At 37.8% G+C, this 27,223-nt stretch overlaps 4 protein-coding genes and 3 non-coding genes across 11 annotated transcripts; 3 read left to right on the top strand and 4 right to left on the bottom strand.

Moving 5' to 3' along the window:
* Nucleotides 1-8,675: 8,675 nt before the first annotated feature.
* Nucleotides 8,676-8,836, bottom strand: LOC125185755 (U1 spliceosomal RNA). The gene has a single exon (XR_007170256.1). It is a non-coding gene; the product is annotated as a U1 spliceosomal RNA (small nuclear RNA).
* A 346-nt stretch (nt 8,837-9,182) lies between these two features.
* Nucleotides 9,183-9,302, bottom strand: LOC125185723 (U5 spliceosomal RNA). Its single transcript, XR_007170227.1, has one exon. It is a non-coding gene; the product is annotated as a U5 spliceosomal RNA (small nuclear RNA).
* Nucleotides 9,303-11,073: 1,771 nt separating this feature from the next.
* LOC125185744 (U1 spliceosomal RNA) lies at nt 11,074-11,234 on the bottom strand. Its single transcript, XR_007170245.1, has one exon. It is a non-coding gene; the product is annotated as a U1 spliceosomal RNA (small nuclear RNA).
* Nucleotides 11,235-12,241: 1,007 nt separating this feature from the next.
* LOC125219764 (uncharacterized protein At2g38710-like) lies at nt 12,242-14,756 on the top strand. Its single transcript, XM_048121820.2, has 5 exons — nt 12,242-12,526; nt 13,143-13,262; nt 13,709-13,823; nt 14,143-14,236; nt 14,350-14,756. Exons 1-5 carry the CDS (start codon nt 12,423-12,425, stop codon nt 14,544-14,546), a joined length of 630 nt encoding a protein of 209 aa, XP_047977777.1. The 5' UTR covers nt 12,242-12,422; the 3' UTR covers nt 14,547-14,756.
* Nucleotides 14,757-15,050: 294 nt separating this feature from the next.
* On the bottom strand, nt 15,051-15,730 carry LOC148933519 (ferredoxin-A-like). Its single transcript, XM_089062560.1, has one exon. It carries the CDS (start codon nt 15,683-15,685, stop codon nt 15,248-15,250), a length of 438 nt encoding a protein of 145 aa, XP_088918686.1. The 5' UTR covers nt 15,686-15,730; the 3' UTR covers nt 15,051-15,247.
* Nucleotides 15,731-19,030: 3,300 nt separating this feature from the next.
* LOC125219033 (uncharacterized) lies at nt 19,031-21,740 on the top strand. Of its 4 annotated transcripts, none has more exons than XM_089063264.1 (3): nt 19,031-19,322; nt 19,493-19,583; nt 20,001-21,740. In XM_089063264.1, the coding sequence occupies exon 3, from the start codon at nt 20,003-20,005 to the stop codon at nt 21,143-21,145; it is 1,143 nt and encodes a 380-aa protein (XP_088919390.1). In that variant the 5' UTR covers nt 19,031-19,322; nt 19,493-19,583; nt 20,001-20,002; the 3' UTR covers nt 21,146-21,740. The 4 variants fall into 4 exon arrangements, with proteins under 4 accessions (XP_088919390.1, XP_088919389.1, XP_047976838.1 ...); XM_089063263.1 differs by having other exon boundaries at nt 19,031-19,338; XM_048120881.2 differs by lacking the exon at nt 19,493-19,583 and having other exon boundaries at nt 19,032-19,338; nt 20,001-21,166; nt 21,285-21,740.
* Nucleotides 21,741-22,651: 911 nt separating this feature from the next.
* Nucleotides 22,652-26,156, top strand: MGT6 (magnesium transporter 6). Of its 2 annotated transcripts, none has more exons than XM_048120876.2 (5): nt 22,652-23,081; nt 23,277-23,692; nt 24,914-25,186; nt 25,502-25,781; nt 26,047-26,156. In XM_048120876.2, exons 1-4 carry the CDS (start codon nt 22,814-22,816, stop codon nt 25,778-25,780), a joined length of 1,236 nt encoding a protein of 411 aa, XP_047976833.1. In that variant the 5' UTR covers nt 22,652-22,813; the 3' UTR covers nt 25,781; nt 26,047-26,156. The 2 variants fall into 2 exon arrangements, with proteins under 2 accessions (XP_047976833.1, XP_047976832.1); XM_048120875.2 differs by having other exon boundaries at nt 25,948-26,156.
* The last annotated feature ends 1,067 nt before the right edge of the window (nt 26,157-27,223 follow it).

Raw genomic sequence — 27,223 nt, 5'->3', positions numbered from 1 at the left:
CAAAACCTAGACTTAACGACTCATAACATGCTGACAACTACACGCATTGACTCCCCTCCCCCTCCCACTTCACTCAAGCTTGTCCCCAAGCCATCGTCGTGAAGGGGGGAAACAGGGTAGTCAATTCAACACACAATAAACAAATAATAAACCTATAAAAACTTCTCACACTTAGACCAAGTATTGGGCTAAGTGGGAGAAGGTAAACACATATAGCAAATATTCACAGAGACACAAATAATAATAACAAACATAAAAAAAACAGATATAACGGAAATCAGAAAATAAAAGTTACTTGGTCATGGGGGTGATTCACTTCTGAGTCTGGCTCCCTCGAGAGCCAGATTGGGGTGGGATCCCGGGTCGGGTCATCTTCACTTTCTTTTTCGCCGGCATCTCCGGCTCCTCTTCTTCCTTCTCTTGCTCTGGTTGATCGGACTCTGGTTTCTTTAACATCATGGACTTTGATCTGGATGGGTTAACACTGGTTTGGACGCGAATAGGGTAACCATTTGCTTGATCGGGTGCGGTGGTCGCTGGACGGAGGGACTGCTCTGGCCTAGTTGCTTGACCTCGCTGCTGGACCCAGGAGTTGCCTTCGACTGGGTCAAGGGGAGTGTCTTCTCCAACCATTTCACCATCTTCATCACAAGCTCCACAGCCTCCGTCATCCGCTCGTTCTGCTTGGCGGACTTCACCGCCAAGTCCGCAATATTTCCCCGCAGGGTCTTCACCTCTTCACGGCTCCCGCTTAGCTCTTTCCTTATCCCTCCAAGCTCTCTCACCATTTCTTTTCTCATCACTTGCATTTCTTTCCTCACCTCCTTCAGAACTTCCTCTTGCATGTTCGGATTCAGTTTCCGTTGTGCGTCTCGGTGAGCCTTCACACCTTCTTCTAAACGGATGTGGTGCATGCAGAGATCAGGACTGATTCCTACTAAATCAGAGAGGGTCCACCCTATTGCTTTCTTGTTCCGCCTGATCACTTCCAACAGTTCCTTCTCCTGCACCTCAGTCAAGTTACTGTTGACTGTTACTGGGAATGCCTCATCCTCCTCCAAATAAGCATACTTGAGGCCTGGTGGGAGTGTCTTCAGTTCCTTCCTTGTGTTATTCGTTTCCTGGGGCAAGGGATTTTTTTCTGCAATATCAGGTAATGTTTCCTTCCCAGACTCAGGAGAATTCTCCAGACTAGCCACATGGGCTGATCCCCTTGATCTAGCTGACTCGGGATTTCTACAAAACTCCATGATGGCCTCTGTTAGTTCCTCATCTGTCAATTCCGTTGTGTTCATTGCTGCACACCACCCTAAAACTTCTCGATCGATTAAATGGCTCAACTCCGAGTTGTCAATTTGTTCTTGTATCAATTCTGTCTCAAGATATTCTTGGACCAAGGGGTTAATAACATCTATAGCGTACAAATTCTCAACATCCAATGGTCTTTTCATTCCCTCATCTATGCAAAATGTATATTTTCCCCATTATAATCCAAGCAAATTGTTCCATCGAAGACATCGATAATGGTCTTAGCAGTGCGCAAGAATGGTCTTTTCCCCATTATCAATTCTGTCTCAAGATATTCTTGGACCAAGGGGTTAATAACATCTATAGCGTACAAATTCTCAACATCCAATGGTCTTTTCATTCCCTCATCTATGCAAAATGTATATTTTCCCCATTATAATCCAAGCAAATTGTTCCATCGAAGACATCGATAATGGTCTTAGCAGTGCGCAAGAATGGTCTCCCTAAAAGCACGCCACTAGACTCAGCAGACTCATTATCATTCATTTTGATAACATAGAAATCAGCAGGGTATAGAAAATCATGCACCTTGGCTATGACATTTTCTAACACACCTTCAGGACAAATGCAAGTTCTATCTGCTAACTGGATTACCACCTTGGTGGCGACCATCCTAACCCCTGTCAGTTTCTTTTAGATTGAAAGCGGTAAAACATTTATAGACGCCCCTAGATCACACATAGCATGCTCGACTTTGATATCCCCTAGAGAAATGGGTAATGTGAACATACCTAAGTCTGTGCATTTCGAAGGCATCCTTCTCTTTTGTATCACAACAGACACGTTCTCCACGATCACAATCTTCCCGTCTGGCTTGGTCTTCCCAGCTATGAATTCCTTGATGAACTTGCTAAAGGCAGGCATCTTCAGGGCTTGCAAGAAAGGCAGGTTGATTTCCAGCTTGCTAAAAATCTCCATGAGGTCCTCTGTATCATCCTTCTTTTTCTTTGTTTCCCCTCGGTATGGAAACGGCTTTGCCCGCTTAACCGCATTTGTGGAACTCCCAGCTGGGGGTTCGCCAGCTTCCCTACTTCTTTCTTTACTTACTAACTCAGGCTCTGGATCTAGGAAAAATGGATCAGCTGATCGAGGTAGAGATCCCCCTAAATCTCCTTTCTGGAGGTCATCCTGAACAGGAACTTCTCTGGGTCTAAGGCTATCTCCCTGACTCTCTTTCCCCTTACTTGCTTGCGCGGGTACTTCTTCGTTGATTTCCAGCGTCGGTCCTTTATAGCCCCTCCCGGATCTCAAGATGATGTGACTAATGTTTGCTCGGTCAGGTGGCTTGACCATGGCAGGAAGTTTTCCTTCATTTCCCCGCATCTCATTCAAAGAAACCACGATTTGGGACAACTGTTTTGCCATCATGTCCATGGCGGCTTTGTGTTTCGACTGAGCGTCTTGCAATTTGTGCATCACGTCGTTATTAGAATGCAAGTTATTCTGCATGAACTGCTGTGAATTCACTAGGTCGTGGACCATGTCATCCAGACTCCTTTGTGGCCTGGAGTTGAATTGATTAGAATTTGATCCTTGACCTTGGTTCTGTCCTTGGGTTTGTCGATAGTTCCCCTGATTTCCAAGGTGGTTATTGTACTGGTTGCTAGACCCTTGATTCCCTTGGTGACTTGGTTGGGAATTCTGATAGTTCCCTTGGTTATTCCTCTGGTGAGGTGGCACATAGGAGCTCTCTGGATTGTTCTGATTCCTGTTTGCGCAATTAGTATGGTCTTGATTCCTGTACCCCAGTTGCAATTGCCCCTCTTGATTTCTTCCTGACCAGTTGGACTGCCTCTCCGGAGGGTGTGCATAATTTGTGAGCTGCAGTGGGGGCGGCTGACTTTGATCATTATCAGTCCATCTAAAATTGGGGTGAGTCCTCCATGGGGCCTCCTTTTGTCTCCCTTGGTTCCAACTTCCATCCGGATTCCAGCTTCCCATCGAATTTGTCTGGGCTTGGCACTCCCCTTCACACGGTTGACTGTAATAAGGTTGAAGTTGCCTTTCCTCCGGACCAGGGGGTTTCTCACTTTCCGATGGAGCATGAGAGTTGTACTTCTCAATAGCATTCAACAATGCTTTCTCCAATTTATCTATCCTGTCCTCCACTTTCTTGCCATCTTGCTCTGTTACTGCATTGGCTGATCCCCTTCTCAAAATGCTCCACGGGTTATCATAAGCCTTCTTCGCCTCGATCAATCTTTCCAAAGTTTCTCTGGCTTCACTTGCTTTATTCTTGGTAAAATTTCCCCCGCTCGAGGAATTCATCAAGTCTTTTGATTCAGGATTTGCACCTTCGTAAAACAGATAGTAAGTCTCTGCCTCGATCATCCTGCGGTTCGGACAAGCATCCAACAGTCCCTTGAACCGGGACCAATAAGAGCTCAGAGACTCATCATATTCTTGCTTGCACTCCTGGATCTCCTTCTTCAAGGCGTTTGTCTTGTTGGACGGGAAAAAATAATCCAAGAACTCCAGCTTGAAGTCCTTCCATGTGTTGATCGAGTCTGGTGGGAGCCTCAACAGCCAAGTATTAGCCTCCCCCTTGAGGGCAAACGAGACTGCACGCAAACGGTAGTCCTCCTCAGTCGCCTCATTGGGCCTCTTTTGAATGTTGCACAGCTTACTAAATTCGTTTAGGAATTCGTAAGGACATTCATTCCTTCGTCCAGAGAATGTAGGCAAAACCCCGAGCACATTTGTCTTGATATCGATAGACCTCCGGCGCGGGTTTGAGACTATGGCATGGGCGGGCTCACCGTCTAGATGCGCGGTGAGTGAACCTATCTCCGGATCGGGATCCACTAAATGTGCCATATTCACGTCTTCCTCTTCCTCATTCTCGGAATGCTCTGTTTCTGTGGACGACTTCGGGTCCTCTTCTCCTGACGAGTTCCACTCCTTCTCACTTTATGATTCGAACGGAAACGGGTCTACTGTCCTTAACCCTGATCTGGTAGTGACGGTGGACGTAGACTCCTTGACTTGCCACTTGTATCGGGCGTTTCCTAACCCAGATGTACTAGCCCAACTTCCAGAATGGAAGCCCGTGTTCATAAACTGTCAAGAAAAACAAAATAACAGAAATTAAACTATTTACACCAAATCCTCAAACGCATAAACAATTAACGCCATCCATCTCCGGTAACGGCGTCATTTGAAGCCTGCTGAATTTTTTTTCTTGTTTACAGACTGCGTGCTCAGAAAGGAATAACAAGCCTCCTAGGTCCAGCGAATCCACTAGATCACAGGGTCTAGGAACTCATGGATCGTTGGAAGATCTCGGTCGTCGGACACACAGAATATTGCTTCAAAACCCTCAACCACGTATACTAAAATTAGCACAGGGAAGTAGGGATTGATCCCACAGAGATGAATGCGTAATTAAACCTGCTCAAGGATTCGGGACTATTTTTGGGTTGGCTGCTGCCACGCATTTTTGGGTTGAGGAAATTAAACTAACTTGGAGTGAAATCTGCTACGCTAACAACTAGATCTAGGCAGAACAGAAATCATGCATGAAAACCGGAAAAAGTAGACAATCGCTAGATCTAAGAAACTATTTCCTAAATTACCTAGACCTGGGAAATAAACTGACGGTGAGGACCATTTGCTGAAAAGGTAAAGTACGGATGAAAAGCTGGAAAACAACTAACTAAAGTACTAACTAACAGCGACATCATCTTCTCCAATCAATTTGCATAAAATTTCAATAGAAACAGAGATGGAACGTGAATCGGAAACGAAGCAGACTGAATTTAAAGCAATTTAACGAAGAACAATTAAAAACTAAGCAGATCCACGGCTACTAGACGGAGTAAAATGAAAAGAGAGCAAAAGAGTTCGAAATCCATGCACAACTTGATTCCCCTGTTCAGATCCAACCTCGGATGCTAAATCCACTCCGGATCCAAGCATCCGACACAAATTCCGACCAAAAGTATATCCATAGCTACAGATTCGCCACACAACCACCGATCAACAACAACAATTCAGATCCACAACCTCTTTCCCAGATCAAGCACAGAATTATCCAAAACAGAGAATAACATTCAACTGCCGAAATAAAACCTCAAACAAAAACTCAGAATCGTAAATCAACACAAGATAAACACCAACATGACATAAACTAAATGCATAGATAACCGATAAGTAGCAACAACCAAATTGACTTAAATAATCATTAGTCTTATTTGATCCCACAATATCAGCTTTCAAGTTCCACTCAACTCATTATTCCACCGTCCCATCATCTGCCACTAGTCTCTTACCACCACCAAAGTCAATCAAGATAAAATTAAGAAATAGCTCATCAAATCTTAATATATTTATCATTTTAATAATGATTCATGTAAGATATGATTTTTAATCTTCACAAAGAATTAGTTACAAACAATGTCAAAATAATGACACGAACACAAGCTTTAGTTTATGTTGTAGTTGATCGACATGAAATGCTTCTTTCCAAGTATTATTGTAGAAAACTATGAAAATATGAAGATTTTATATGATTCTAACTGAAAAGAAAAAAAATCTAAAATTTAAAATCATTTTATAGAAGAAAATTCCGATACAAGAAATTATTTTCGAAAGCTTTTAGGCCCGAATAGCCCGATGGGTTAGTCCAAAACCCGGTGGTTTAGGGTTAAGGTTGAAAATTTATAACCCGAAAAATCCATAACCCGAATAGCCCGCACCCAAATAGCCCGGCAACCCGAGTGGGTTGGCCCGAACCCGAACGGGTAGCCTAATTGACATCCCTATATAGAAGTAGGGATGTCAATCCAACCCGAAACCCGTGGGTCTACCCGAATAGCACGGTAAAATTAGTGGGTTAGGGCTATAATTTTTTAGCCCGAATACAAAACGGGCTAAACGGGTTAGCCCGAATGGGTGAGCGGGTTAAACGGGTTGGCCCGAACGAGTTGTGGGTCGGCCCGGTGGGTTGCATCTTTTAATTAAAAAATATTAAGTTTTAGGGATTTTTTGTATTCTTTAATCTCATGTGGCACAATAATTAGTCTTTTTCAATCTTCATTCTACACTTTTCCACTCAATCCCACACTATCAACTTTCAAGTTCCATCTCGACTCATTATTCCATCGTCACATCATTTGCCACTACTGTCTTACCACCACCAAAATCAATCAAGACAAATTTAAGAACTAATCCATCAAACTCTCAATATATTTATCATTTTAATAATAATTCATGTAAGACATGATTTTTAATTTTCATAAAGAATTAATTATGAACAATGCCAAGATAATGACACGAACACAAGCTTTAATTCAAATTAATTGATTTAATTTTGATTTATCTTTGTTTATGTTGTAGTTGATTGAAATAAAAAACTTCTCTCCAACAATTATTGAAGAAAACTATGAAAATTTGAAGATTTTATATGGTTCTAAAACAAAAAAAGAAGAAAAAATATATAAAATTTAAAATCATTATAAAGAGGAAATTTTGGATACAAGAGATTATTTTGGAAAGTTTTTAGGCCCGAATAACCCGATGGGTTAGCCTGAAACCCGGCGGGTTAGTGTTAGGGTTGAAAATTTATGGCCCGAAAAATCCACAACCCGAGTGGATTGGCCCGAATCCGAACGGATTAGCCTGATTGATATCCCTATATAGAAGCATCTTCTTTTCAATAATCTCTCTCTCTTATATTACATCTCTCCACATTAACTACTCCCTCGGTATTATTTAAAATATTCACCTTTCCATTTTAGTTTGTTCCATTTAAGATAACCACTTTCTACATTTGGTTATAAATCCACAGCTCCTCTTTAAAATATTCAACTACATTTTTCTCTCTACTTACTACATGTAACAACTCCTTCTATAACCCCGTGCCACTGAAAAATGTGGACATTTTGAGTGGGAAAGAAAGAGCATTTATTAAGTATCATTTTTTAAAATTAAGTGCAAAAAATAAATGACTCCATGAAGCTTGCGAATTTTCTTCTTGTTTAGAGACTGCATGCACAGAAAGGAATAACAAGTTTCCTAGGTCCAGCGAATCCACTAGATCACAGGGTCTAGGAACTTACGGAACGTTGGAAGATCTCGGTCGTTGGACACACAGAATATCGCTTCAAAACCCTCAACCACGTATACTAAAATTAGCACAGGGAAGTAGGGATCGATCCTACAGAGATGAATGCGCAATTAAACATGCTCAAGGATTCGGGACTATTTTTGGATTGGTTGCTGCCACGCATTTTTTGGGTTGAGAAGATTAAACAAAACTTGGAGTGAAATCTGCTGCGCTAACATCTAGATCTAGGCTGAACAAAAATCATGCATATAACTGGAAAAACAAGACAGTCACTAGATCTAAGAAACTATTTTCTAAATTACCTAGACCTGGGAAATGAATTGACGGTGGAGACCATTTGCTGAAAAGGTAAAGTACAGCTAAAAAGCTGAAAAACAACTAACTAAAGTACCAACTAACAGCGACATCATCTTCTCCAATCAATTTGCATAAAAATTTCAGTAGAAACAGAGATGGAACGTGAATAGGAAACGAAGCAGACTGAATTTAAAGCAATTAAACGAAGAACAATTTAAAACTAAGCAGATCTGCGACAACTAGATGAAGTAAAATGAAAAGAGAACAAAAAGTTCGAAATCCATGCACAACTTGATTCCCCTGTTCAGATCCAACTTCGGATGCTAAATCCACTCCGGATCCAAGCATCCGACACAAACTCCAACCAAAAGTATACCCATAGCTACAGATTCGCCAAACAACCACCGATCAACAACAACAATTCAGATCCACAACCTATTTTCCAGATCAAGCACAGAATTATCTAAAACAGAGAATAACATTCAACTGCCGAAATAAAACCTCAAACAAAAACTCAGAATCAACGTAAATCAACACAAAATAAATACCATCATGACATAAACCAAATGCATAGATAATGGAAATAGCAAACAACCAAATCGACTTCCAAAACGATGGAGTTCGACGGAATAAAGGTGCAAAAAGCTGAATGTAAACAGATTGTTTCTTCGCCCTCCGTGAGGACGGTGTTACCACTGACTTTCGCCAAAGATGAACCCCTAGAAACCCTTAACTACCCAAGAATTCCCATTTTTCCCAAGTGTGTGTGTGAGTGTGTGAGCTGAGAGCAAAATCATCTCTGGCGTGTGTTGCATGCTCCTTTATTTATAAGCGTTGAAGTGGGTCCAGCGAGGTATGAATAGTCTTTGTTGCCCTCAGCTATTGACTTCCTTCGTCTAGCCATTTTTTTTCTCTTCAACTCTGCTCACTTTACTACCTTGGAACAGAGAGAGTACATATGGACAAAATAAATAAATAATATAACAAATTAAAATTAAATTGGGCAGGGGCTGCGCCAGCGCAGGCCCCCTCTAGAACAAATTATGACGCAGACTCGACCACTTGGGCCGATCTTAGGCTGGCACCCCTCCGAAGTGCAATGGAGATCGCCAACCTAGGCGATGGGCCTTATGGATAATCCATTGACCCCGTCCAGGTAATTATGCATCTTGATTTTATTTTCTCTATTTAATGAATTTCTGTTACAATACTTCATCTATCACACATCCGACGTGGGATTAGGTAGTTTCTTTTATTGTTTGGTTTATTTTAAGCTCTATTTTTCTATTTATAAGCTTCAATGGTAATTATGAACATTTGGTGAATAGTTGCTATGATTTCATCATTTATTTCCTTCGAGTTGCTAATGTAAGTCATAAATGAAAAAAATTAATAATAATAGTAAGTTTTTTCTTGATAAATAATATACTTATCAGATTTCATACATGGTACAAACATATATACTACAAATAATTGAGAAAAATAATCACAAATTAAACTTTAATTTATGGGGTTTCATGAAGAAAACACCCTCTAAAAAATGGCGTATGTTGCTTGAACAGCGACGACCACACGATATTCTTTAGTAAAAGACAAAAGAATAATTCTCTATGTGACTCAATGCGCAACTGCATGATGCGTAATGGGAAATTATCCCATATTTATCTAGGGTGGCTTGGAGCAATGTTTCATGTGTCAGCGATGCGAGAAACAGTATAGTGTATTTGTTGTTGTGTTGAGTCTGAGTGAATTGAGAAAGGAAAAAATATAGCTCTAATTACGGCCATTATCTATTGCAACTAATAAATGAATCTGGATATCTGATTTTACTCACGACTTATGTATCATTAGACAAAAGTTCAATTTCTCGGCAATTGTCTAGTTTTAACTTTCTTCATTTTAGGTATTAATATGTTAAACAACACAATGTACGTTACACTAACAAAATACTACACAGTACAATATATTAGCTTAAAATATTACTTTGAGAAAAAAATAAATAAATGAAATTAAAAAATTAGAATTAAATTGGTGATGCACTTTTTATTAGCACTAAAATAAACCTGCAAGTATACAGAGTATATATAGTATAGCCAAAGGTCAGTACCGGATATCGAACACATGGAAGGCAAACACAAAGTGTCTATCCTCTACTAAGACTGAATTACTATCTGGAAAAGCAAGTAGGTTTTGAAAAACTTTTGAAAACTAAAAACAATAAAAAGCATATAACAACTAAATGCAAATAAAACACGGAGATAATCGATAGAGATAAGGGAATCCCAGGGATTTGCGTTCACAGTTATGGTTATACAAATTCCAACTACAATACCCTAGCACAGTTTATACTTTGAAAGGACGAGTCACCTAACTTATGCCCATGCGATACAAACCTTGATTACAAAATTAGGGTTGTCAATCCTAACACGTAACTCCAAAAAGCTCCTAAGACCCTTGAAAAGTCCTCACTCTCAATTAACAGTGCCGTTTTAAGGGAAGCTAACTATAACGTCTACTAAGTGAATCTAACTCGCTAGAACTCTGTCACAGTTATGAAGCAAGCTATATTAAATCATACATGATTGTGTCACTCAATCATGCAACATCAGAATTACTTAGGGAAGAAACAAAGTAAAAACAAAACGGATATTAAATAGAAAAAGAAATTGTATAACCAAAGTCGTTACTAACACATCCCTAGAATCCTATGAGTTTAGTTACACATGATGAAATAAGCTAAACACATAGATTGAAGGGAAGACAATTTGAACATAAAACTAAAGCAAACAAAACCCGTAGGTTGAATCCTTGTCGTTCTTGATATTCTTAAAATCCTTCTCCAATTCCTTGCACAAAAAGTGAAGTACTCTAGCTCTTGATCTCTATGAATTATTTTGCAAGTAGAAGCTCTCTCTTTTGATGAAGCTTGGGGTCTTATTTATAAGGGAAAACCAATCCTTGTTGTAGAAGGAAAAGATCTCCAAAATATGGTAAATCTTGGAACAAATCTAGGGCATCTTGGATTCGCCGCCTTTCTACGGCGGGCCGCCGCACCTTGGTCGGCGGTCGCCGCGTTGGAGTCCAGAGAGTCTGTTTCCTCGGCGGCCGACCGCCGCACGACTTCCGGCGGTAGCCGGACGAGACTTCTCTTCAAAGCGTATTTTTCCGAGGCGGAACGCTGCATTGCCCGGCGGACGCCGGTCGCTGTCGGACTCCAGATTTCCAGACTTTGCGTTTTGGCTCCCTTTTCGGCTCAATTATGCACGTTTCTCACAAAACACGTCAAAATACCAAAATAAACAAAATATGCAAATAATGGACGTGTAGAGTGACTTTGACATAAAAAAAAACGGACCAAATAACGGCCTTAAAATAGTGCAAAATCCGAGCGTATCAATTGGGCAGGGAAAGCGCGAACACATGCCCCCTCTAGAACAAATTATGACGCAGACTCAACCACTAGGGTCAATCTTAGGCAGACACCCTTCCAAAGTGCAATGGAGGTCGCCAACCTAGGCGATGGGCCTTATGGATAATCCATTGACCCCGTCCAGGTAAGTATTATTTTGATTTTCTTTTCCCACTTTAATGAATTTCGTTTCTCATACCCCATCTACCACACTTTCGATGTGGGATTAGGTAGTTTCGTTCATTAGTTTGTCACTTAATTGGTTGATTTATTTTAAGCTCTCTTTGTCTATTTTATATTTTTTATTGGAAATTATGAATATTTGATGAATAGTTGCTATTTTTTCTTCATTTATTTCATTTAGAAAAACTAAGTTGAGAATACCTTAAATCATTATAATTATATTTCTTCGAGCAGCTAATGTTAGTCATAAATGAAAAAAAAAACAATCAAAATAGTAAGTTTTTTCTTAATAAAATGATATACTTATCTAATTTCCAACAGAGTATAAATATATATACTACTGTATATAATTGAGATAATTAATCATAAATTGTGACGCATACTCAACCACTCGGGCTGATCTTAGACATGCGCCTCTCCAAAGTGCAATGGAGGTCGCCAACTAGGCGATGAGCCTTATGGATCGGCCATTGACCCCGTCCTATCTTGATTTTCTTTTTTCACTTTAATGAATTTATGTTCTCATACTCTATCTACCGCACTTCTGATATGGGATTAGGTAGTTTCGTTAATTAGTTTGTCAAGTTAATTGTTTGATTTTTTTAAAGCTCTCTTTGTCTGTTTATCATGGTGAATAGTTGCTATTTTTCTGCATTTGTTTTATTCATTGTTTTATTCAGAAAAACTGAATTGAGTATTCATTAAATAATTACTTCATTTGTCCGCCATTAAAAATCTTAGACACACTCGTTTTTTATACTTTTTTATTTTATCAATTGTACATTAAACTCATATCATATACAACTATGCTTATTTTAGGTGAACAGAGATAGTATTATCTGGCCCGATCTTTCTTTTCTATGCAACGTAATTTGATTCAATTCAATTTAAAATTATTATGTGGGCCCGATCTTTTCTATGCAACGTAATTTGATTCAATTCAATTTAAATTTATACTGGAATATATTTGATGGACAGAAGCTCAATTATTAGTGAACAAAAGGGGAAGAAAGAGTAGTTCCCTCCATCCATCGCCACCCTAATTCAATCCTTCTCTCTGTTTGCTAACACCCGATTCGGTTTCCGATCGGATCAAATTCACTCTCCCTTTGTATCTGTTGCTACACGAATTTTAGTTCTTGAATTTAATAGAAGAAAATGGTGTCGGCAAATAGGGAGATGGTGGTGTACTGCTTCGACACACTGGTGGCGCACTACAACAACGAGGAGCCTCCTCTTCCTGCCTTCGATGAGGGCCAACAGTATGGATTACATCTTATTTATTCCCTTAATTTCGTTTTTCTGGTTTTCATGTGGAATTGTTTTTGCTTAGTTTGAGCATTGTACATTCGGATTCTGACTTCTGTTTTTGCGGTGTTTTTTTGGTTTTATTGGCGTCGGTGCTGCTCTTTTCTTCAGCGTTATTATGTTTGGAATTGTCTAATGTTTTTCTAAAATGGATTTCATCTAATTATCACTGCTGTGCTGTGTATGATATGCAACCGAATCATATTTTGGAATTACAAAGTTTCGATTGATAAGTTTGTTTTTCGATTTGTGCTGATGCAGGGGCTATGATTCTTACTATTTTCTTCCTTGTCATTGTTTTGATTAATATTTCACCTATGTTTGCCTGGGTGGAATGATCAATTAAGAATAGACTTGCTAATGCTCTCAAAAGTCTGTTTTTGGGTTTATACTTGTTTCTTTTCTTAATTAAACCCTTGAGATGTCTATAAATTTCTTCCTTAGTCACTAAAAGAATGTCTTCCGCTTTTCAACTGACCAGCTTTGAGTCTTGAGTAACATAAGGTGCACGGTGGAATCAGAAAAAAAAAACTTATATGGTTTGTGCTTTGTGCACTTATCTGTTTGCAGTCCACTGTTCGTGACCTGGAAAAAAGTGATCAATGGTGGGGAACCTCGTTTACGTGGATGCATAGGGACTTTGGAAGCTCGCGGCATAGTTAATGGTTTCAAGGACTATGCTTTAACAAGGTAATGAAAGAAAAAGGTTTGAACTTCTAGTACCAAGAGTATGACACGTACTCTTTATTACTTAGGCATCAGAGTTGAGCACTTACATTATGTTTTTCCTACTTTCCACTGATAAGTCTTTTTTTATCTATATTTGAGTTAGATGTTTCTGTTATGCACCTTGTATACTTAGTAGTTCTATTACATGCATTAACCTAATTAACTTTTTAACTCCTCCTTGTTAGATGGATGGTATTCTCTTAAAAATCTTCTTTGAATGTAAATTAGCATCTCATGCTTTCTACATTTCAAACTTTTGGTATGCCACATTGATATCGATGATTTTATAAGTCTATATCTTGTTTTCTATGTTGAATTTGTCGAGTTTTACTTGATTTGACATTTGACTGTAATTCCAAAAATCTCAGAGAGCATTGTTTTTATATTTCTTGTTTTAAATGTCTCAGTGCCCTCAGGGATCGACGATTTCCCCCAATACAAGCTAAAGAACTACCTTCCTTAGAATGTACAGTTTCCATTTTGACAAATTATGAAACTGCTCGTGACTACCTCGACTGGGAGGTTAGTGCAACTGTTACCAAATATATGCTCACTTCATGTGGGCAATCAATTACCTTTTTGCTTGCAAACCACTCCTGACCTATCATTTAACTATCCTCTTGATGCAACTAATCCTTGTAGTTCATCTGGAATTACCTATATTCTAATTGGCATTTTAGTTGCAATTTCCCCCTTTTTAATGTCTATGTACTGTACTTCATTAACTTCTGAAACTCCTTATTAATGTAATCATTGAATTGTTTGCTCAATATTAAATACATAGGCTGGTTCTTTGATTCAGGACCTGATTTCTGTTTGTATCAAATGTGTGTATATCCAGGTTGGGAAGCATGGAATAATTATTGAATTTACTGATCCTGACTACAATACAAGGCGAAGTGCCACCTACTTACCTGAGGTTGCTGCTCATGAAGGTAACTTGCATTGCTAATTCTCTTTTATTGGATTGACGAACAATTTGGTGTGGTATGATTCCCCAACTCTTCTGCACTCAGTTTCTGATATTTCATTCCCTTTATCATGCAAGGGTGGACAATTGTTGAAGCAATTGATTCATTGATTAGAAAAGCGGGTTACAGAGGCACCATCACTGAACAACTGCGAAAGAGCATCCAGCTTACCCGTTACCAAAGCACACTATTTACCATGCCGTACAGCGAATATGTTGCCTATGCGAAGACAACTAGAGGTGTTGCTCCGACTATTAATGGGGCGAAACCATGATAGGTTCATTGACTTCCATTTATGCTGCGAAACTATCGCACCGATATGAAGGTAATTTATTTAACATAAATTGTGGGGTTCATATTGCCCAGTGATTTTTATTCATCTGTTTATGTTTCTTGCCAACTGAAGGGTTTCCTGGATAGATCTGGCGTGTTGTAAAATTTGTCATTACTCATTAATAAGTAATATTTCATCCGTTTCTGTTGTGGTTGCGTCTTCTAATACTTTCCCGCTGCTTTTATCCTCAATTTGCTTTATTTTATTTACAATGATTTATAGTTTTATGATCTGCATTACATGGAGTTTTGTCCCGTGGTGTATTCCCATTCATAGAAAAGCATATCTAGAAAATAAACTTTGATCTTGACTGCCACCGCATAAGAGGATGCTAATTTTGTTTTATGGATAAAAATATTATAGGCTTGTCTGGTACAGCATGTTGAACAAGTCTGATATTGTTGGGTCGTACACAAATTGAAATAAGTGTTGCAGCGCACAAAATAAAAATCAACAAATTTGAATTGAGTGGTCACTCCGGTGTAAGTAGAGTAGAGGAAAAGAGACGCATGAAAAAAGTGGAGTTGCAAACAGTGCAAATAAATATAGAAGAAAACAAGTTGTTTGTAACTAGTAGTACTTATTATGAAATGAGTGCTCTGTATTCCTGAAGACAGCAAAGCCTAGAGTGATAAAATGAATTAAATTTCCTCTTCCTTGTGAGTCTCGATGACGACGTTGGAGGTGGGGAAGGCGACGCAGGTGAGCACCCATCCTTCAGAAAGCTGATCGTCGTCGAGGAAGCTTCCGTCGGACTGGTCGACGGTCCCGCTGACGACCTTCCCGGCGCAGGAGGAGCAGGAGCCCGCACGGCACGAGTAGGGCAGATCAATGCCCTTCTCCTCGGCCTGGTCCACGATGTAGACGTCATCGTCACAGTCGAACTCCACCTCTCCATCGGGAGTCAACAGCTTGACCTTGTACGTTGCCATGCACGTGGCTCCTCCTCCCCTGCTCGACTTCAGCCCGAACAGAGCCGCCTGCTTCAGGTTTGGGAGGGAACGGAGGCTGGTGCCGCCGAATGCCGGCTTGCGGGGGACCATGGCGGCGCTGAACATTGTGCTTGCGAGGCTAGCCATTGCTGAGTCTGAGTGTTTGTCTTTGATCTCAAATTCATGAATTGAGAGAGGCCTTTGTAGAAATAGAGAGTGTGGTCGCCCCTCATCCGCTACGTGGCCCATTTTTGTGGTTCCTTTTATCATTTTCATTATCTCTTCTTTTTCTCCTTTTTTATAATTACTATTGGAAAAGAACTTAACCGGTACACTCCTATTATTTTTCAACACTTCCAATTACTAATATTAATACTAGAATGGTATTGATTTTGTTTTCAAAATTATGCCAAATTAATCCTCTTTTTTTGGGTTGACAATTACAATTATGTATGAGAGATTAATTAGGCAAGCGACCAACTTGAAACAGCAGCATTATTTTTATTCAAGTATTAATCCTATGCAGAATTCGAGTGGAAATGATATTATCTTGTAGGAGTACGAAAAAACAGTTTCGATCTATTTTTGGAAACGCAATAAATTTGCTAGGCACCACTTGTCAATATCGAAAGCATATAGTCCTATTACTAAATATTTTGAATAAATGGACAAACTTTAATCTAGATAGATTGTGATATTATGATGTGGTTCGGAGATACGCTTGCTTCTGTGGTTCTTGCTTCGAGGTGACACCATTTAGCTCCAAGAGTGCTTGTGGTTTACACAAGCTCATCTGCCACGTGGCGGATTTCTCTTGTTTCATTGGATGTTAAACTTTTCTTATCATCTCCTCCTTTTTCGTTTTTTTTTTCGTTCTCCTTTTCTGTGTCAGTAGACCCATTACTGTGTTAATTAATCCTGTATAAGATTTTATCATATCAAAACTCAAAATTTAAAAACCATTGTCTTAAACTCAAATTGGACTATATTAGATCTAATAAGAATACTTAAAGTCAGGGCCTGGTGAAGCGAATATTGACTACAATTAAGACTGGCAATTAAAATGAGAATTACTCCTACAAATTTTCTTCTACTACATCTTTTCTTTCCCTGTGCAGACAAAACTACTAGTGGAGTAGTATATCTTTATGAATTAATTTGCTTAATTTCATCCACACACGTCCACATCCATCTACGCTAGATCACACGTCATATTTCAATGTTAATTTGTGTGGTCTTTAATCAATTTTTATACTGTTTGTCAGTTTTCTAATCCACTGCTGTCACAAATATTATGCGTCAATATTTTGCCATAATATTATGATCTATTTAGGCCACTAAATACAGATGTCACTATGTACGCCTTACTACTCCCTAAAAAAATTTGAATGTGAGGGGCAGCACCCTCGCTGTGATTCCTCTAACAGCAGGGAATCCAAGTCCAAGATTGAGGTTCAGTCCAACCCAAACCCATGTCTATAGTGGAATGGGTTGGGCTATGTAAACACAACTCAGTTCAAATTCAGTTGTTAAGTGATTGGGCCGGCCTGCATCGAATGGGTTTAAGAATTAAAAGAATGCAGGGTGGGTGGGTGCATCATATTCATGCCTGATCCTTATGGCATGGGTAGATATACTCATGTCATATACATTACTATTTGCATCCAACCTCACACGCTTCTCTATCTTTTATCTTTTCTTGATAATAATAAAAATAAAAAAAAAAGTATAAATTTATTTTTATTTTATTTTTTTAATTTTATTTTTTATAATATCCATTATTTTTAAAAAGGTATAAATATTTTTTAAAAGATAAATAAGAATATACCTTATCTATTTAACTTTTCCCTAACTAATTTCTCATAAAAAGTTTTGACACATTCACTTTTGACAAACGCAAAGCGTCACAAAGTGTCTTAAGAGCATCTCCGACCATTCCACTAAACTCAAACTCATTTTAGAGTAAATCTCACACTAAATATTGATTTTACTCCAACCATTTACACCAAACTCAAACTTAAAAATAATATTCTCTATATTATGCATTTTTTACTCACAAAATTTGAAAAACTTTTAGATATTGATTTAGTGTAAACCTAAAGATAGGTATTTTTTTTCTCAAAAACCAAAAATATGATTAATTTTTAAATACTATTGGAACTAAATACCTATCCCATTTTAGGTTTTAGTGTACCCTTGAAGGTGGTCTAACATCATTACAGCGAAAATCTCTTAAAAAATGTTAGGGGTAACAATGCCAATATTGTTCATGTGCCACTAACCGAATATATGGAGTATCAAATATATAGATGACTAATCGGTGAGACGATGACCATTTCCATCATGTATTAAGCACAAACGAAGCAATACCTTATCCATGTTCAAAATCTTATTTGGCTTTTTAACACCTCTTTTCTTAATATGGGTATCAAACATGCCCTAACAATGCTAGTAGTACTACTTTTTCTATCTTGTAATTACAAATGACACACTTGGATAATTGACGAGATTTTAAGGTACAGGAGTATTGTTTTGTATGTTAAGTGGAGAAAAAAAATAGTATATTTATATTAACACAAGAGAAAAAATTTATTAAATATGACATCTTTTATACAAACTAAAAAGGAAAAGTGTGATATATATATATATATATATATATATATATATATTATGAGCAGATGATATTGTCTACAATCTCATTAAAAGTTATACTCCGTCCCAAAAAAAATATATGCATTCTATTTTTGGAATGTTATCCCAATTTATTACTCCATTAATACATAAAATTATTTACAAGTTATACCATCATTAAACAGTACTCTCTCCGTCCCAACTAAGTTGATGGAGTACAAAACTTTTGGACACGGAGATTACGAAATTATGTTAAATGGATTAAATGAAAGTATAAAAAAAATATAGGAAAGAGAAAAAAGTAGGAGAGATAAAAGATAGAGTAAAATAGATGATGAAATAAAGTAAGAGTAATTGAATGTTTAGTTTTTTTTGTCAAAAAGGAAAATGACTCAACTTTATTAGGACGTCCCGAAAAGAATTACGACTCAACTCAGTTGGGATGGAGCGAGTACTAATAATGTGGGTCTCACTATCCGCTAACACTACTTTAACTACTATTCTCTTAATTTATTTACGTTATCAATTTTATCTTAATTCCCGTATCATATTAATTGTCTATAATTTTTTGGAATGGAGGAAGTATTTCTTTTGGCAAGAATAACATGATATTTATTTTTTCTAAAGGAAAAAGTATAATAAATAAGTATTACTCTTTTCGTTTATAATAATTAATCGTATTTTTTATTAGTGTGTTGATCACTTTGAACAAATTACTTTTTTAACAAAAATATATCCTTTTCTGCTAAAATTACTTTAATCATTTTATTTCTTTCTATTTTCTATTTTACTGAATTTTGTCAAAATTCATGACATTGTTCCTCTTGATAAATATAGAAATTTGCTTGGCAAGAGGTGTGACATGTCCACCTCCGTTTCCAACTTAATCATACCCATTTCCATTTCTTCTCCTTGCCCAATTCATATTTCTCCTTCCCAATCAAACATCCTCACCTACTCAACACCCCTTTCCCCCACCTCCGCCGCCGCCGCCGCGCGCTTTTTCTCCTCTGACGCAGCCACCACCTTCCAATCTCCTCAATTTATGAATCCAATCCGATAATCTCCTCGTTTATTTTCTTCCGATCGGGTTCCGCTGCTTACTTTTACTCTCATCTTGCGAGGATCTAGGGGTTTTTCCCTCTTTTATCAAGTAAATTCATACCACAGTAAGCTCTTTCCTCGGTTTTGACGTTGTATCCGAATTAGGGTTGAAAGATGAGATTTTGAATGTTTCTGGATAATTCATGTAATTAATTCTCTTGTTGACATCGTTGTTGTTTTATCATGCCGTGCGATAATCTTGTTATTTTCACTTTTCAGGGTTCTTTTGATACATTCTGTATTAATTGGATTTTATTTCCCATTTAATCGAGTGAAATTTGGAAACTTTCCTGGTTTCCTTTATGTAAAGGTGAAATTGTACTGTTATGTTTTCAGCATGTTCTCATTCCATATTCTTTCCATGTCAAGTGATTGAGGTTTTTCTTATAAAATATTAAAAAAAAATAGTTGTAAACATAACGCTTGAGCGTACAGTTTTTCCATTCACTTATTAGTAGACTTCTCAAATAATGAGTAGCTCATAGCTATTGTTGGTGCCCAAAGTAATACGGTTGCTTTGTTAGGCTAAGTTTAGTATTGTAGTTGCTTAGAAGTTGGAATGGTGATGGTTGAATTGAAGTAATATGATGTTGTTTATAGCAACTAAGTGAGCGAGTCTGGGAATTTTGTTCTACAAGGATAGTTTATAATGTCAAGTTTTTCTTTAAGATTACCTATAATTGACTGGTAAGAATTCTCATGTTGTTTGACCTTTTTTGAACTTTAGGAATGAAGAGGTCGTCGTACTATAATGCGGTTCCTGAGGTGCCAGATCAGTGGCCAATCAAAAAAGCACTTACGCTCTCTGATATTGATATTACCCACCCCTTCCTAACGTTGTCCCGGCAACAAGTTGAAACTAACATCGTATTGTACATGACACCTCAAGATCAGGAAATCTTAAGAGCTGAAGGACAAGTGGGGTTTAATGCTCAGGATGATGACAATGGCGATATGTATGTGATGAGATTGAAGTGGCGTGGGAGCTATTATAATCTCATTGGAAAATGGGGAAAAGTTATCCGTGGAAAGGGACTTGATGTTGGGCAGGAAATTAGACTACGGTGGTTTAATGGCTGCTTACATTTCTCAGTACCACAACAGCAGATTGTTGTAGTTCCACCACCAGTCCGCTTGGTTACAGCACCACCCTTGGTGCAGGACCAAAGGCTGCAGGACCACTGGCCTATTAGAAAAATCCTGACCTCATCAGATGTTGATACTACTCATCCTTTCCTTCCATTGCCTCGTAAGTTGGTTGAAGAGCATATTCTTTCACAATGGACGCCACAAGAAAGGGAAACTTTGAGGAAAGAAGAGCAGGTGCCGATTAACGTTCGAGACTATGACACAGGTGAAATTTATGGGTTGAAATTAAGGTGGCGTGGGAATTACTATAACCTAGTTGCGAAGTGGGCTAATGTTATTAGACATAAAGGGCTTGGTGTTGGGCAAGAGATCAGATTGCGCTGGTTAAATAATTGCTTATACTTCTCTATTCCAGAGGAGCATTATGTCACAGCAACACCGGGTCCTGATAATTGGCCTATTAAGAAAGCCCTCACATTGTCCGATGTGGATACAAATCATCCTTTCCTTACATTACCAGGAAAAGCAGTAGAGGATCACATCCTCTTCTACTGGACTCACCAATCTCGGGAGCAGTTAAGGAATGAACATCAAGTTGGAATCAATGCTCGGGATTATGATATGGGTGATGTGTATGTGATGAAGTTGAAGTGGCGTGGAAGTTATTACAACCTGATTGGTAAATGGGGTAAAATCATAAGAGAGAAAAGGCTGCAAGTAGGGAGGGAGATTAGAGTACGCTGGGACAACGGGTACTTGGTATTCTCAGTTCCTGAGCAATAGGGTCATTTCTTTTAGATATAGGTAGGAAGGTCTCCTGTGTTTTATGATTTCTATTTATTATCAAATCAGGTACGAGGAATGCCCTCGTTCCCACTTCTCCTTGGTGGTTGGACTGACGTAGTTACAAACGTTGATTCAGGTTGATATGATCAATGGGGTAGTTTTTCTGGACAAGAACTTTCAACTTGGTTACCTTTCATTTAGATACAATGAGCACACTGGTGGGTAACAGCCAAATATCTGCAGTTGAAGTGAGTGATTGAGATCATGGAACACTTGCACAAGTAGAGTTTATGCTGCTTGAGCTTACAGTTGATTTGAAGGAAGAGATGATTGCCTCATTGGCTTCAGATTTGATTATTGCTGTGTACATACATGTGGAAGATTCTCGGTTATTGTGGACCGTGTTCTTGAAATCGATCATTTTTTCTTGTCGCAGGCGAAGAACTTCTCCTGCAATAGTATATCATTTTGCTCGGATTAAGATATACTCAGTGTTAATCCAACGAAGTATAAACATTTTATCTGTTTTTCAAATTTCTGCTCCAGACTCTGCCTGATGAAAGTCTATAATAGTTATCTGCTTCCAGTTTTATATTTATGCATTTGTCTATAGATAGAGAAAAAGAGAGTCATACATAGAATTATCCTATATATCAAATTTGATTTTATGATAATGGGTCTAATTCGAAAATCGAAGTGTCTGTTTGCGGTTGATCGTCCAACGCAGTATTAGCAAAACAAGTTCATATTGGGACTTCGAAAATGAAATGAGCAAGAAAATAAGGTAGCAGTTGACTATTGGGACTTTGGGAGGCATGTGCAATGGCACGTTTAATGGATTATTATCAATTTATATTTGTTTATTTAAAATTGACGCTGACACATTTGAAAGTGATCAGTATGATTTAAAATTAATCCCGGAGAGATTGTATGATTAATAATGTTGCTATTATAAAATTCAAACTCATCAATAAAGGAGTATAAAATATGGAAATAAGTGACCTAAATTATTTATATTAGTCTCATTTTCAACTATGAATCTACAAAATGAATTAGGATTCGGTCAAAGGCATGGTTTTGTAATTTACTCGATCACATTGTTTAATCGCTCTTCAATTACAAATAGTGAGCTTAGGCTTCACTATTAGTTTCATTTGTTTTGTTTCTCTTAATTCAGAATAAGTAAATAAAGTGAACTTACTGATGATTAGAACTCTACTATAATCTAATTTAAATCAAAGCGATTTGTTATGATTGAATTGGATATCTTTTAGCATCCCTCAAAATATTAGCAGTAAGTTTTTATATCTATTAGTTACAAATATTTAACAATGCATAATATGTAATCAAAATATATGATATACATCGAATGCGGTTTTTTCATTTATTAAAGTCGACCCAAGTATAAAATTATAAATTTAATATTAATTTAAAAAATACTTATTTTCCGTAAATCGGTGAATAACTGAGTGTTGAGAAAATCCCAAAATATTGAGTATATTGAGTTAGAAGAAGAATGAAAGTAAACCTAAGTTACATATTCTATGGAAGAAGACGAATTCCGGAAAAGGAATTTCTCCCCAATCCCATAACCTAGAGAGAGGTAGAAGAATTCATATACCTACACACAGAGAGTGATTGAGAGAGAGAGCGAGAGAGGCAGAGATGGGCAAGCTGACGTTCCGGCGGAAGAAGAAGTCCGTCCCGCCCACGTTGCCTCCTCCTCCTCCGGCGATCGAGGCCGCGGTCACTACCAGCAAGGCTTCCGCCAAAAAGAAGGCCGTTGGCTCTCGCCTCTGGATGCGGATGGATCGCCTCGGCCAGTCGGAACTGATCGAGTGCGATAAGTCCGTCATCATCAAGCGCGTTTCGATTCCCGCTAGGGATTTGAGGATTCTCGGCCCTATTTTCTCTCATTCCTCCAGCATTCTTGGTACAGAAATCCCCAATTTTGCCTCTTTCAGTTTGTTTTATGCTTGCTGCGCTTCGCTGGTGAAACTGATGACCTCAATTCAGCGTCATCTTTGTACGCAACTGATTTCTGTTGGGGTCATGGGTAGCAACCGAAATTACAGTAACTTCTTATTATTTGGAACGAATCTTATGTGTTCCTTGTTTATTTTTTCAGCTAGGGAAAAAGCCATGATTGTCAATTTGGAATTTATAAGGGCAATAGTTACAGCGGAAGAAGTGTTGTTACTTGATCCTCTTCGACAGGAGGTTCTGCCATTTGTGGATCAGCTGAGACGGCAATTACCTCAGAAAACATCTCAAGACAATGAAATGCAATCTGCCACAGCTGGAGAATGGTTAGCTGCTCCAGAAACTGCTGATGGTTTGCAAGATGAACTTCCTTTTGAGTTCCAGGTCCTCGAAATAGCATTAGAGGTTGTGTGCACATATTTAGACTCAAGTGTTGCTGAACTTGAGAGGGATGCTTACCCTGCTTTAGATGAACTGGCCATAAGTGTTAGCACCAAGAACCTTGAGCAAGTGCGGAGTTTGAAAAGTAATCTCACTCGTTTGCTTGCACGGGTACAAAAGGTAAAATTCTTTATGTCGTCTGACAAGAAATACCCTTTTTCTGTACACAAATAACTGACTGAATTTTAGTCAGATGTATAAACCTTCTCGATTTTGTAAATCAAGATGTGCAGCTTCACAAATGGATTTAGTTTAACACAATTTCTAACCCCACCCCCCCCCCCCCCCCAAAAAAAAAGAAGCTATTAAGTGGTTTTTTTTTTTTTACCATGACCACATGCAAATTTTAGGTGGCAACTGTGTAATTTGTCCTCTATTTACAGTACTGCTTCTACATCAGATCAAATGCCATCTATGTCAAAACATCGTCTAGTTTGTAAAAGAGGCTTTAGTGTGTCACTGATATTTGTCGTGTGTTCTCATTTCATTTTTCTTGTTCAATGTTCTGCATGATCACCTTCTTAATGTTTGGACCTTTTCTGAATTGATAGAAGGGTAAAAAGATTGTCGAGTCTTTAGGCATCAATTGGAGGGTAAAGGATAACCAAGCATCCTCTTTCTTGTTTTATATTGGAACTGGAAGTGCTAGATGCACATGACATGCAAGTAAGGCTATTGGTTGTTTATGATTGCTAGCATCTGTTAGAGGGACCTCCTAATAGGACCTATGAAACTAGCTAAGTGACTCGATTTAATGTCAATAATTGTGAAGCCATGTTCAAGGTTTTCATATCGCTAGCATTGACTCATTTATCTTGAAGCTATTAAAACCTTATGAATCTATAATGCATTGTATTGTAAGTATTACTTACTTAGTTGCAACTGAACTCATCCTTCAGCTGGAACTGCATTCTGGATCTAATTCCATCTCTGACTCTCTTTTATTATATAACGTTGGACATTGAGATTCCTTTTTACCATCAAATTTTCAGATTATCTTATCATGCATAGATGAATTAGTTTTAAAAAATGCTCCGTAGTATCTTACTTTGCAGTAGCTGGTTGGATTTCAGTTATGTCATGTCAGTAAGAAAAACTAAATGTAGTTTTAAGACTCTGTGGTTTGAGATTATGAGTGTAAACTGTAAAGGTAGACTCCAAAGCAAGTAAAACTCTAAGAAGCTGGACTACTATATTTTGGCTGTTATGACTCGAGTACAAGCTGATCAGTCATACTTTACTTTACTGTTATATCTTAAAATGTTCATATTGATGGTTTTCTTCTTCATAAGAGACATTTATTTCCTCTCATATTTGATTCCACACATGGCATGGTGGTAGGTGAGGGATGAAATTGAACATCTTTTAGATGACAATGAAGATATGGCCCAATTATACTTAACTCGGAAGTGGATACAGAATCAACAAGCTGAGTCCGTTGATCCTACATCCAATAGCATTGTTCCTGGTGCACCTAATCTCCGTCGGCTCAACTCTGCCAGAAGTGGTAGTCTTGTGAGCAATTATCTGAATGACCAGGATGTGGAGGACCTAGAAATGCTCCTTGAAGCATACTTCATGCAATTGGATGGCACCCGTAATAAAATTCTATCTGTGAGTTTTCTTCTTCCAGCATACTCTGTATTTCTTGATCTTTTAGGGTAGCTTTTTAATAATTCATACACTTAGTCTACCTGGTCAGATAAATGCAGTTTCACAATTCTCCTCAAGCATCAGTTTGAGCTAAGTTTGTTAGTTGTAGCTGTTAAACCTCATAACTATCACTGGTTGCTTAACATATTACCCGTCTTACTTTATATGGCAATATGTTGCCTGCTATTGTTCTTCACGGAGAATCTTAGTTTAATAGCAAATTATCAGGGAGATATTTTATTAAGCTATTGTATTGCTGGCATAATAAACCTGCAGGTACGAGAATATATCGATGACACAGAAGATTATGTTAATATCCAGCTTGACAATCAAAGAAACGAACTTATTCAGCTGCAGTTGACTTTGACGAGTGCTTCATTCGCCATTGCAGTGGAAACTGGTCTAGCTGGAATATTTGGAATGAACATTCCATGCACGTTGTACAACATTAATGGGATATTTGGTGAAGTTGTTGGGCTTATGACAGCTGTGTGTGTGGTGCTATTTGTTCTTGTTCTGGGATACGCTCGATGGAAGAAACTCATTGGATCTTAAGGTATACCTATAAATACAAGTGGTATTCATGAATCTATTTCAACGTCCTTCATTTTCTTCTTCACTTGTAATATAGTATAGCGATTGTAGGTACCAAATGTTTCACTCCATTGTTTTTATGGCCACGAAATCCTCTGCTCTGCTCTCTCATTTATTTTCTATTGCAGCTTCTATAAAAATGGTGGGGTTCCGACCCCGGACCGGAAACTGGAGTCTAGGCTTGTATATTTTGATTACTAAATCTATTTCATATTTTCCAATTCCAGACTTACCAACAAGGATTCTATTATCAAGATTGTTTGGTTGAACGCCAAACTCAAATGGACTTGTGAGCCTTGTGCGTAATAATAAGTGACATTTGTATATTTCATCTAAATCATTTTACAGTAATAGTATATTATTACTTCGTTTCTGTTTACAATTGGAGAGCTTAGCTTACTGACTTGAATGAAAATAGTCAATTTATTTGGGTGAGAGTCGTGGGACAATGTTGATTAAGTAAAACATGAAGAAAGCGTTGACAATGACACGACAACGATGAATGAAACCAAAGCCCACAGCTTGCATCCATAACCCGTAGCTATTAATTTTCTACATTTTAACTATTTATGTTTAATTCACATATATCTTATTTAGAATACATATACTACCTCCGTCCCCCAAAATTTGCTGCACTTTGACCCGACACGGGTTTTAAGAAATGTAATGGAAAGTGAGTTGAAAAAATTGGTGGGATGTGAGTCCTACTTTTAAAGTATTAGTTTTATAATAAAATGTAAGTATGAATGAGTTAGTGGAATATGGGGTCCACTACCAAAAATGGTAAAAGTGAAGTGTATCAAATTTTCAGGGACGGATCGAAATGGTAAACTGTATCAAATTTTCAGGGACAGAAGTAGTATAAATTATTCTGTAGATTAATCAAAAAGTAATGAATTTAAAAAATGTGATTGAAATTTAGTAATTTAATTATTTATTGTTACTAAAATTTAAAATATTCATTAAGAAGATTAATGAATTATTGTTTGTAGACAAAGGAAAATGAAATGAAAGAAGATTAAGAGGGAAATTATGAAGGGTAGATAAATGAGTGTGAAGTGAGTTATGTTTAGAACTTAGAAGCAAAAGGTATTAAAAAAAAAAAATATTCAAAAAATAATTGTTTTATGGTTGTTTATTGTTTTAATCTTTTATTATATATGTTATATTTTTTTAAACAATAATAAACAGAAAAATTTACACCAACCACATTTAATTCTCCTAAAAGTGTGCTTAAGCACACCAAGCAATGGAGGCAGCACGTGCACAATGACCTAGCGTGTTTATGGATAAGCACGCGACAACGTGCTAAAGCCTCTAAACATATCGATGCCTTTACCCTAAAAAGGTTTAGGATTTAGTTAAAACTTAAAAAAAAAATCTCAGATTTTCTAAAATAGTCAG

Source organism: Salvia hispanica, chromosome 1, assembly GCF_029641045.1.
Source record: "Salvia hispanica isolate PSC_SH4W2 chromosome 1, Shi_PSC_v1, whole genome shotgun sequence".
NCBI classification, from domain to species: Eukaryota; Viridiplantae; Streptophyta; class Magnoliopsida; order Lamiales; family Lamiaceae; genus Salvia; species Salvia hispanica.
Note: the sequence above shows the minus strand (reverse complement) of the source record. Positions and strands in the feature narration are given on the sequence as shown.

What these genes read in the sequence shown, in the direction of transcription:
- LOC125219764 (XM_048121820.2), top strand. Translation starts at nt 12,423, where the DNA reads ATGGTGTCGGCAAATAGGGAGATGGTGGTGTACTGCTTCGACACACTG. An exon ending in AAGGACTATGCTTTAACAAG is followed by an intron (nt 13,263 to 13,708) that starts GTAATGAAAGAA and finishes TAAATGTCTCAG; the next exon opens with TGCCCTCAGGGATCGACGAT. An exon ending in TGAGGTTGCTGCTCATGAAG is followed by an intron (nt 14,237 to 14,349) that starts GTAACTTGCATT and finishes TTATCATGCAAG; the next exon opens with GGTGGACAATTGTTGAAGCA.
- MGT6 (XM_048120876.2), top strand. Translation starts at nt 22,814, where the DNA reads ATGGGCAAGCTGACGTTCCGGCGGAAGAAGAAGTCCGTCCCGCCCACG. An exon ending in TGCTTGCACGGGTACAAAAG is followed by an intron (nt 23,693 to 24,913) that starts GTAAAATTCTTT and finishes GCATGGTGGTAG; the next exon opens with GTGAGGGATGAAATTGAACA. An exon ending in CCCGTAATAAAATTCTATCT is followed by an intron (nt 25,187 to 25,501) that starts GTGAGTTTTCTT and finishes ATAAACCTGCAG; the next exon opens with GTACGAGAATATATCGATGA.
- LOC125219033 (XM_089063264.1), top strand. Translation starts at nt 20,003, where the DNA reads ATGAAGAGGTCGTCGTACTATAATGCGGTTCCTGAGGTGCCAGATCAG.
- LOC148933519 (XM_089062560.1), bottom strand. Translation starts at nt 15,685, where the DNA reads ATGGCTAGCCTCGCAAGCACAATGTTCAGCGCCGCCATGGTCCCCCGC.